Genomic DNA, 10,970 nt, shown 5'->3' on the forward strand with positions numbered 1-10,970 from the left:
TGGGGCCCTGATCTTGGTCAAGGTCTATGAGTTCCATGGCAGAACAGGGACCCTGCTCTTGGTTTCAGCCATCAGAAGCAACAATAACAAGGAATTTGTATTGTACTGACGTTGGTGTGTGCTGGAAGGATAAATCCACTCTCGTTGGTACGTGCCCAGTCACTAGGGGGTCCAGGTCCATGTACACACAAAGCCAGTCCCATATGGATCGATGGGTCATGAGCCGTGTGGCAGATAGAAGCCCAGACACACACACAGACACAGGGGACATGACCATGCTTTATTGGAGACCATATGGGGGGTGGATGTGAACATGCTCAGACGCAGGCCGTGGCGGTAGAGATCCAGGAGGCTTGGAACCACGTCAGGTCACTGCCAACATTCCCTCTCATCTTCCCATCCGCATGCAGAATAAACTTCGTTATGCACGGGTGTGCACCGCCAATAGGCCCCCAGGCTGCCGGCTGCCAGCGCGCCACGAATCAGCTGGGCGGTATTTGAATGTCTCCTGGGTGGCCACACAAGCGCTCAGCTTACAGGGAACGCCCGTCACCGCCCGTCCCAGGAAGCGCGGAGCTGGGCCGCCTGGGCTCCGAACACCCAAAGGAGCAGCAAGGGCATTTGGTAAGGTCTGGCGCATCCCACTACATGGGCACGGGCAGGGGGTCCCTCGTGATGGACCCGTTGCTGGAGCGTGGTTCGGGTGCCTGTGGTAAGGGGGGCAGGGTGAGGGCACCTCTGGTGACGGGAGTGTGGCCAGGCATAGCTACAGAGCTTCTGGAGGTGTGGGTTGTGGTTACGACTGCCTCTGATAGCAGAGTGGTAGAACTTCCAGTGATGTCAGCAGCACAGTCCTGAGAGGGGCAGGGCCCTGGGCAACCCCGCCCCTCACACTGCAGGCCCCGCCCCTTCCCTGCTCTGCCCCCACCCTGCCCTGACCAGCTTGGGAATGGCTGGAGCTGGGCGCGGGTGGCAGCGGGGAACAGCAGCTGCAGGGGGTCACCTCCCCTCGGCTCCCCACCAGGACTCTCCAGGTGGTGCGAGTGGCGGCCACCGCCACAGAGCAGTGGGACTCAGTGGGCCGGGAGTCTGTGGTGGAGCAGAGCAGTCTGCCACTTGCGCCCCATGCAGAGTGCAGCGGGGGGGCGAGGGCAGGGGACCCCCCCACTGTTGCCGCGCCTGCCCCCTGCCCAGGTAATCCCTCCCCTCCCATCCATAGGATGGCTGGGGTGACTGCCCCACCTCATCCTATGGACAGGACAGCTCTGGACGTTGGCCGTGGCTGTGGTACTTCACGGTCTGGTGATATCAGGCACAGCGGGACAGGGCAGGGCCTGGCTGAGGTCCCCCGGGGTGGGAGTGTGGCTGGGTGGGCAGTGCCTGGGGCTCATTCGGTGAGGTGGGCATGGCTGGGTGTGGCCCTGGTCCCTCATTTGCTCCAGGGGGCAGGGAAGGGGAGGGTCTGGCACGGCTGGTGACGCAGAGGTGGCTGGACGTGCTTCGGGGGCGGTTGGGCGTGGTGGCAGCGTCTCCTGCTCTGGCATTTTGGGTCTAGGCTGGGCAAGGCGGAGGCGCATCTGGCAGCACAGAGCAGGGCTGGGCGTGGCTACAGGACCTTCAGCAACATGGCAATGGCACTCGTGGTTCTTTGAGGTGTGGCTGGGCATGGCTCCGCCCCCGTGGCCCTGCAGGGCGCCGTTAGGAGGCTGCTGGCTCCGGCACGTGGATGATCAGCGGTTGGCTGTTCTTGCCCTTGTCGTGCCAGCAGACGTCGAAGAAGGGGTAGAGGGTGGTGGTGAAGCGTCTGTGGAAGGCGAAGAGCTGCGTCAGGTTGTCCTCGTCGCTGGCATCGTAGAATGCCAGCAGCCCGTCCTCGAAGCTGAGGTACATCCCAATGCGGCTGGGCTTGGTCTCCACCCGCAGCGGGCGGGTCTCCTTGTGCTCCACGTGGGCCTCATAGGTCTTGCCTTCCTTGCAGCCCACCAGCCAGAAGCCATTGGAGGGGTGAGCCTGGAGCCGTCCCTTCCGCCCCGCTTCGGCCGAGATGACACCCAGCCCCCAGCGCGGCTTGTCGCCCACTGTCACCTCCCAGTAGTGCTCGCCGCTGGAGAAGCTCTGCCGGCTCACCACGCAGCTGCAAATGTCGAAGCGGCCCGGGTCGTCCGCGTTCACTGCTTGCTTCTGCTCCACGCACTCCACCTGCTTGCCGTCCTCTGACACCAGCAGGTTCGGGTGGGCCGTGTCTGGGTCCAAAGTCAGGTTCTCTGGAGCTGGTGGGAGGAAAGGGCAGGGCTGTGATACCCATGGCCCAGCAGGGCCCAAAATGCCACCCTTCCCACCTGTCATCACCCCATTTTTCCTCGTTCTTTCCTATGCAGTAGCTCCAGTGTCAGCTTCAAGGGAGGCTGGGATCTCAGCTGAGGGACTCAGGGAGCTCCCAGCACATTGGAGTCCAGTGAACAGAACACAGCAGGGGCCCTGGACACACGGGTGCTGTTCATGGGTTTGTTGAGCTGATCATTTGACTCAAGGTCTGTTTAGCACCTGGCCCAACAGCTGATTACTGTTCGGGGTAAATAGAGTATCTCCTTGGATATATACAGGAGTCCCTCGCCCTGCACTGAAGGAAAGCTGCCTCTGGCATGGGCAAGGGGTCTGTTTACACAGGCATCCCTCGCCCAGTGCTGAGATGCAGCCACCTCTGGGGAGGAGCACACAGGCTGTTAATACAGGCGTCCCTCACCTGGCGCTGAGAAACAGCCATCTGTGAGATAGGGTGCGGGATTTGCGTAGCGGCTGTGCTGCAGTCCTGACAGTGAAGGTAGAATTTCGAGAACAGAATGGAGAACCTGCAGCTGGGGTTTTGCCTGGTCATTGTGGTTGACACTCTGACGGGGGGGCGAGGGGGAAAGGCCTGGGAGATTTAAAACCCATGAATGGCCACAGCATTGCTATGATGTCTCCTTAGCGCCCCCTGGTGCTGCATTGGGGCATTGGCACCAGCACTGACTGCGAGGGGAGAGCGCCCCCTGCTGAGGCTCCCGCCCTGTTCCCTGCAGCACAGCGTCCCCTGCTGAGTCCCCTGCCTGCTCCCTCCAGCACAACACCCCTTAGTGTGGAGCTGGGGCATTGGAGCGGCACTACCAGGGCAGAGCGCCCCCTGCTGATTCATCTCCTACACATGCCCTACCTGGCATCAGTGCATGGAACATCTTCCTCCACACCTGGAACTTGAAGTCATCCGTGATGATTGGCAGCTGGATGTCCATCCGGGCAACGGGCGGGGACTCATCCAGGATCTTCTGCAGCCTGCAGGGAAGGGAGAGCCCGGGGGAGGAGGGGGCGTGTGCCCAAGGAGGGAGACCAGGAGGTCAGGGTGGGAGGGTAAGGAGCAATGGGGAGTTTAAGACTGAGAGTCACTTCATGGATCCAGTCATTTGGCGGGGGTGCGCGAGACGCTTGTGCAAGGGGAGAGGTGTGAGCAGAGCTGGGTGGAGCACACAGTGAGCAAATACTCTGGCCTCGTGCAATAGGAAAGCCAGGCAGGCCTCATGGCTAGGGCACTGGCTTGGATCTTAGGACACAAGGATTCGATTCCCAATGCTTCCCCTACTGCAAGTCACCAAAACTCTCCTGGCCTCAGTTTCCCCGTTTGTAAAATGGACCAAATTTCTCCCCCGCCCCTTTGCTTAGAATGTGATCTCCCTGTCTGCCCTGAGAGTCTGTGCACAGAACAGGTGCCCTGATCCCTCCTGAGTTCTGCACAGCACCTGGTGCGATGGGGGCCTGATGTTGGTTGGAACATGGGGGTGTTCCCCGAAGGCGAGGCACTTTGGGAGGGGGGATGTATGGCTAGTGTGAGCTAGTGTGCAAAGGGAAGATGGTGAAAAGAGCGAGTGTGCAACTGGTTGGCAGCTGCAGGGTGACAAGTCTGAGATGATTGGAGTAGACTGCGAGAGCAGGGACTGGCTGGGTGACCCAGGAGGGCCCTTCTGGTCCCATGTCCCTAGCCCTGTGGGATGGATGGGGGGTGGCAGCTGTGGGGAGTTGACGGGGGAGGGGGAGCACTCACCTGCTGGCCACCAGGCAGTATTTCTGTGGAGAGGATGAAGATTAACATCCATCCCATAGCATTGCCCCATTCCCATCCCTCACCCTCAGACCCCCCAGCCATCCCGCCTCCCTAACCCAGCCCTTCTGAACCCCCATGGCAGTAACAGCACCCTGCTAAAAGGACAGCCAGAGTCGGGGGTGCGGGAAGCATGTGTGTGGCCAAGGGTCACACCCACACCCAGAGAAGTGAGCGTGAGTTGGGGAGGGGAACACACAGAGGGACCTGGTGGGAGAGGGATCAGGGATGTTTAGAGTCTGACAGACAGACAGACTTGGGGGTGGCGGGTGGCAGACAGGCACAGAGCTCTTGGGAAGGGTTGCAGACAGGCCCAAGACGAAGCCCTGGACACTAAGGGCTTGTCTATACTTAAAAGACTGTGCTATTGCAGCATGTCAGTGGTGACACTACACTGACAGGAGGGCTTCCACTTCCCAGAACAGTGCAGCTATCTCCATGGGAGGAGCTCTCCCCGCGGCAGAGCACTGTCTACACCAGGTGTTCAGGAGGTGTAGTTGTGTAGCTTGGGGCTGTGGATTTTCCACACGGCTGAAGGGCGTAAGTTGCCACTGGGGACCAAGTCTCAGTTGTCCCAGGTAACAACAGCCCAGTGCACAAGACGACTGGAATAATTTAGAAAACACCATGGACAGAGTGCATGTGCACCGGCTGAGCCCTGCGCCAAGGGCGTGGTTGAGGTGACACCTGGTAAGCAAGGGAAGAAAAAAAGGCAACTGGAAACCAATGAACCCAAACGGGTGGGTTGGAAATTAGGAGGCCAGACTAACAAAGGGTCAGGCTGTTACACCCACCGCTGCCCTCTGTGGGGATCAAAACGTCCCTGGATAGGTGGCCAGGAAGCAAAGGGCAAGTTTTCCCCTCGTGGGTCACCTCCATCATCTGACAGGCAAGGACAAGGTAAAGTGTGGGGTCACAGACAGACAGAGCAATGCACAAGTGGAGTCCTGGAGGTCCTGGACAGACAGACATAGGGAAGGGGGCCCTGGACAGACAGACAGACAGACAGACAGAAGGGGGCAGTGAGAGCATGGTGGTGGCTCCTCACCCTCAGGAACTCGGTCTGGCTCTCCTCCTGCACCTCGCCCAGCACGGCCTCCATCTGCTTGAGCTGCTCCAGGTAGTGGCGCATGGTCTTGTTCTCCTCCTGCAGCACGGCCGTGGCCTGGTTCTGCACCCGCTCTGCCTCCCGGCCCAGCGAAGCCTCCAGTGCCCCCAGGTAAGCACGCATCACCCCCAGCTGCTCTGACACGTGCTGCTTGAACCGGGCCACCGTGTCCTGCAGCCCGGGGGTGGGGGAGGTCACTGCTGTGCCATCTCCTCTCAGTTTACCCCATCCCACCACAACTACCCCCCTCCTGTCCCCATCCACCACAATTCCTGGGGTGGAAGCCCCCAGCAACCTCCTCCCCACATCTACCTGGATGGACACGAGGAGGAACTGATTGCTTTGTTAGCGTAGGGTCTCCTGACATCGCCAGAGGTACACAGGGTTTGTTGTTGTGAATTGTGCATAGACACTGGGGTCATGGAGGATGTTTTGTTATTGTAGGGCGTTATGGCCACAGGGATTGCATAGGGATTGTAATTGTAAGGTCTCTCCGGGCACTGGGCCTGCATGCACTGCTTTGTTATTGCAGGGTCTTTAGCGAGGACTTAACGATTGAGAATGGCTTGTCTGGCACCCCCTGAAGGGAGAGAAGTGTGGTAACTCCAGAGCGCTGGGATCCCTTTGAACTCACAAGACAACCACGTGGTGTTTCAAACACGTCACAGATCCCCTTCCACAACGCACACCCGACTCTCCTGAAACCAGCGTGCACACCACACCCACATCCACACAGCTCGCTCACCTCCACCTCCGCTATCTGTCTGTTCAGCACAGCAATCGTTTTCTCCTTGTGCGTTTGTGCCTCCTGCAGCTGGACTTGCTGCTGAGGAAGTTGTTTCTGAGCGAGCGAGAGAAAAAGATGAACAGATTGGTCTGAGCTGGCATGGTTGGGAGGGGGCAGGTTGGTTGGGAGTACCGGGGTAGATGGGCCTATGGGTCGGATTCGGGGCGGCAGACAGGAAAGCAGGGTAGATGGGTCTGATCCAGGATGAAAGGCAGATCGGACCTGTGGATACCTGGTTAGATGGGCCCTGGCGTCTTACCTTCATCTTCTGGTGGGCTTCAGCCGCCGTGATGATGTGGTGGCCCTTATGCTTGCCCAGCGAGGCACACACCCCACAGATGACCTGCTGGTCCTGCTCACAGTACACGCTCAGCGGGTCCATGTGCTCCTCGCAGTGGTCGTGGGGCACCTGCTGGAAGCACTGCACCAGGTGCTCCATCTGCTGGTTGATGCGCAGCTGCTCCACCTTGGTGGGGGCCTTGCAGGTGGGACATGCTGTGGCTTGGGACAGGCACTCCAGGCAGAAGGTGTGGCCGCACTCTGCTGTCACTGGGGCCTTGAACAGCTTCAGGCAGCTGGGGCAGCTCAGGTCCTGCTGCATGCCCTGCATCAGGCGCTGCTTGGAGTTTGACATGGCTGGGTGGGGCGGGGCACTGGCAGAGAGGGGGCAGAACATGACTCATGTACCCCCTGAGCCAGCCAGTCCCAGACGGGAGCCAGAGCCCCTCAGATGGGGATGACACCAGGTCCAGGTTCTTGCCAGTGCTCCCTGTAAGCTGAACACTTGGGCCACCTCCCAGGAGAGATTCAGGTGCTGCCCCACTGATCGGCAGCTCAGCTGGCAGCCTGTGTTTCTGTGGGTGGTGCACACCCATGCATGCGTCAGTGCACAAAACAAAATTTATTCCACCTGTCTGTGGCAATAATCAGGGGGAACCCCGTTCCCTGCCTCGGATCCAGCCCCTGTTTGGGGTAAATCAGTCCTTTCCCTTCCCCCTCATGTGTGTGGCCTACGCAGCCTGACCTGGAGGTATGTTAACCCAGCCTGGCATCTGCTGGGCCCATGCCTGGGATATGACTAATACCTATAAATAGCTGGCTTGGAACAGGCCTGGTAACAGGAGCTGAGCTCCGCAGCCGGCAAATTCTCCCTCTGCAGACCACTGCCTCTCCCTGGGCTTGTGCCTGACTAGGCTGCACTGCCCTGAGTTTTTTCTCTGCCGCTCCTCGCTGCAGCGTTTTCCCTGGCCGCCAGGCCTTGGCGCGACTCGCACCAGGTTCGGGGCGCTGCAGGCGGGTGTGCTTCAGCAGCAAAGGTGGATCGCGTTCTGCGCCGTGCACGGCCAGGCGCTGCTCAGTAGTGGTGCGAGGCACAGCGTGCTTACGGCTGTGAAGTCCAGAGCACGATCGTGCATCTGTTGCATGGCGCGGTGGTTGGCGGCACTGCGATGCTGGGTGTTGCACCGGTTGGACTGTTGCAACGGGGTGCAGAGAGTGACTGTCTGTTGCACAGGGGTGTGCAGCTACGACTGCTGGGCCGGGACACAAGGAGAGGGCACTAGACACGTGACTCCTCCCTGCCCCATCCCTGACTGTGGGGAGGGCTCCGCTCGCTGCTGCCAGTGGCCCCAAGGAGCAGTTCCACCAGACCCCGCGCGACATGGTGTAGAATGGGCCTAGTGGGGAGGGCTGGGGCCCTTGCTGGCAGGGCTCCCACTAATTGTTTTCACCCGTGTGTGGAATAAAGGTTGTCATGCACACCGAGGCATGTGCGGATGTGCACCACCCGTAGATGCACACGATGCCGGCTGTGGGAGCTCTGCTAACCAGCTGGACTGCCCCTGAATCGCTCCTGCGCTCAGCTGGCAGGGACCACTGACCACGGGTGGGTGCAGAGCGGGCCCAATCCCTGCAGCCTGTGCCTGGGAACAGGGTGTTCGGACGAACCCTCTGTTGGCTGTTGCTCCTCCCCCACTCATGGCACTTGGGGGGATGTGGCCCCTTGTGCTCCCCCCCCAAAGTCCCCCTAGGTGCCTGATAGGGTGCACGCACCCTGCCCTGGGCAACAAGGGGTTAAAGGGTTCTTTGGGGCTCAGCCAGCCCCGTCTTGCCATGCCTGCTCCAGCTGCTGCAGGGATTGCAGGCCAGGGAATTAGTGCATTGTGGCAGAGCTGCGGGGATCAGCCCACAGCTCGAGCAGCGCAGTGGGAGGCTTAAAGGCTCTGAGACAGCTGTCCAAGTCCCCCTGCTCCCCGACTCCAAGGGAATGGAAGATCCAGCCCAGCATCAACCACAGAGCAAGGACATTGGTTACCTCCACTTACTCACTGGGGTGGGCGGGGGAGGGTTCCCTGCCATGGGGAAGCTCCATTTTACAGATGGGGAAACTGAGGTACATGAAAGTGAATCAATTTGCCCCCATCCTCCAGCAAGCCTGGGCCAGAAATTGAATACCCCTGTTCTGAACTTTGCTGTGTCCCAGGCCAGTGCTCTAACCACTAGGCTCCACTGTGCGTGCTTTGGAGGGTTATATTTGTGGCGTAGCAGCTCACAGTGCTATGGTGGCTGGCATTTTGCTGAGTGGCTGTGCACAGGAGTGTTGCCTAAGGGTGGAAGGGCGGGGCTGGGAGGCAGGAGACTGCTTTGATTTGCAAAGGTGCTGCTCTGTGACTGTTAGCAAGTTGCTTTCCCCTGACCTCAGTTTCCCTTGCTGTAAAATTCTCCCTTAGTAATGTGTTCAGAGATTGACTGAAGGCAAGAGCCAGGTATTCGTATGTTACTTTTTGTACAGGTTCAACTTCTCTCATCCAGCAATATCCATAGTCTGGCATGATTTTAGTTAGTCAGGCGACCACATCAGGGATGTGGCCAAGTTTCCTGTGGCCCCAGAAAGTTTGTTTCCAGCCACCAGTCCTGGCTCTGACTGTTCTCTGCTGTCATTTAGCTGTAATTTACCCGTAAATGTTTTCTAAGAGCCCAGTAAGCAGTGGCAGTGTTGGTAATACTGCTGGACAATATTGACCTCCTGTGGTCTGACAAATTTTCTCGTTCGGCACCAGTCCAGTCCCAAGGGTGCTGGGTTAGAGAGATTCAGCCGCATTTTACTCTATTCATTTTGGAACGGGCCACAGGGGTGGATCACTTGATTCCCTGTTCTGTTCACTCCGTCTGGGGCACCTGGCATTGGCCGCTGTCAAAAGACAGGTTACTGGGCTAGACGGCCTTTGGTCTGACCCAGTCTGTTCTGCTGGGTTGCACTGTTTGGCTTTTCGTAATGCACACAGTATATCATACGCTGCAGGGAAGTGTTTGGCATTGCCAGACACTCATAGCGTGATTCTGCAGACTCAGTTCCTGGCCGTTGTCTCAGCTGCACTGGGTTGCACTCCTGGCGGTGCAGTGCAGCGAACTGAGCGTTAAGTGTGGTGGTTTATGAGTGCCTGTGCCCTGCATTGCAGCCGAGCGCACTGCAGTCTAGCAGGGGGCGGTTCAAAGCACAGTCACGCTGCCTTGTGTGCTGTGGGTAGGTGCTGGGGTGGGGGGTGAGGACAGTAGTAGAGGCTCAAGCTGAGGCACAGGGTGTGTGAGTGTGCATGTGTGGGGTTGTGTTACATTTGGGGCAGTTCTCTGGCCTGTCTTATCCAGGAGGTCAGATGAAAAGAACTGGGCCGGGCTGGGTTGGCCCCACTATCCACAGAGCTGTAGGGGAGAAGGGGCTGGGAGCAGTGGGAAGGGTGTAAGCAGGAGGCAGGGAACAGACTGAGCCCCTAAGGGTGGAGATGGGTGAAACCATGTCCCCTTCCATTCTGGAGGGGGCAGGGATGCCCCAAAGGAGGCACAGGTAGCTTCTCCCTGGGTTAGGGATGTCAGCTGCAGGGCTGGAGGGGACCGAGAGCCGAGAGTGGGTGAGACAGGCACAGACAGAGGGAGAGACAAAGGACAAGTTTAGCTCCTGCTCAGAGTGACTTTCTAATCTAACCCAGCCCCCCCAGCCTCCTTCTGACCTGTCCCCCACTGTCCCTACCCCATGCTGTGCCCACAGACACGCACAAGAGGGGAGACAGACTGGAAACAGATGCACGAAAGCCCGATGGACGGACACAGAGATGCAGACAGACTGACCCGGACCAAGGTCTCCTGGAGCATGTCACATCCCCGCCTGGAGTGAACTAACTCCAACCTGGGCCAGCTCACCCCCCGAGGGCAGGGTCCAAGCCCATCTCCGCGAGAGACCCTCTGACCTTGCCCATGCAACCTGCTCTGTCCTACATGGCTAAGAAACCCTTCGAGTTTTCCCACCTGCCCTCCCGAAGCCTGGATCCCAGCACCCCAGTTGCCCTGGGCTGCCCACAGCCCCGGGACCAGCAAGATCCACCTGTAGCCTGGCCCAGGGTGCAAGAGAAAGAAACTGGTGTCTTACGGAGCTTGGAGGAGACGGATCAGGGAGCAGCGTCCAGCCGGAGGGCGAGATGGTGCAGAGATCAGACAGGCGCCCCGGAGCAGCTGACTACGTTCGGACGGGCTCCGCCGCAGCACGACTGCCCCCAGCCCTTCCCCACTGCTATATATAGATCAATAATGCCACGCTCTTCTGGGAAGCACAGGACACCAGCCAATTTTTTGTCTGCAGCACAGGAGGGGGAGGAGAAGGTGGCAGCAAATGGCTCAGGCAGCTGTTGGCAGGGGGAAACCCGGCTGTCGCTCCTCAGAAGCCTTCTGCCCTGCATTCCCCTCCCGGACGCCTGGGTCCCATTCTCTCCCCTGGACCCCGGGGACTGGGCATGCTAAACTATCACCCAGGATGTCTGAGCCCCCTGGGAAGGAGGGGCTGTGGGAGGCCCCCACACTGCCATTCCAGACATGGGTGGACTCTCATGACTTCTGGCTCTGGGGGCACAGCTCCACGGTGATTGCGGGTGGGGAGGGTCTAGCAGCCCAGCTCAGCT

General features: G+C 59.2%; 1 protein-coding gene across 1 annotated transcript; it reads right to left on the bottom strand.

The window, feature by feature from the left end:
- Nucleotides 1-266: 266 nt before the first annotated feature.
- On the bottom strand, nucleotides 267-10,600 carry TRIM72 (tripartite motif containing 72). The gene is made up of 7 exons (XM_074998239.1): nucleotides 10,445-10,600; nucleotides 6,284-6,677; nucleotides 5,983-6,078; nucleotides 5,178-5,408; nucleotides 4,073-4,095; nucleotides 3,191-3,309; nucleotides 267-2,270 (listed from the first exon to the last, which is right to left on the bottom strand). Exons 2-7 carry the CDS (start codon nucleotides 6,656-6,658, stop codon nucleotides 1,699-1,701), a joined length of 1,416 nt encoding a protein of 471 aa, XP_074854340.1. The 5' UTR covers nucleotides 6,659-6,677; nucleotides 10,445-10,600; the 3' UTR covers nucleotides 267-1,698.
- Between the last annotated feature and the right edge of the window lie 370 nt (nucleotides 10,601-10,970).

The sequence above is a fragment of the Carettochelys insculpta genome, chromosome 6 (genome assembly GCF_033958435.1).
Source record: "Carettochelys insculpta isolate YL-2023 chromosome 6, ASM3395843v1, whole genome shotgun sequence".
NCBI lineage: Eukaryota > Metazoa > Chordata > Testudines > Carettochelyidae > Carettochelys > Carettochelys insculpta.

Coding starts and splice junctions, on each gene's coding strand:
- TRIM72 (XM_074998239.1), bottom strand. CDS start 6,658: ATGTCAAACTCCAAGCAGCGCCTGATGCAGGGCATGCAGCAGGACCTG. Junction 6,079..6,283: donor AAGCCCACCAGAAGATGAAG/GTAAGACGCCAG, acceptor TCGCTCGCTCAG/AAACAACTTCCTCAGCAGCA. Junction 5,409..5,982: donor GACAGATAGCGGAGGTGGAG/GTGAGCGAGCTG, acceptor CCCGGGCTGCAG/GACACGGTGGCCCGGTTCAA.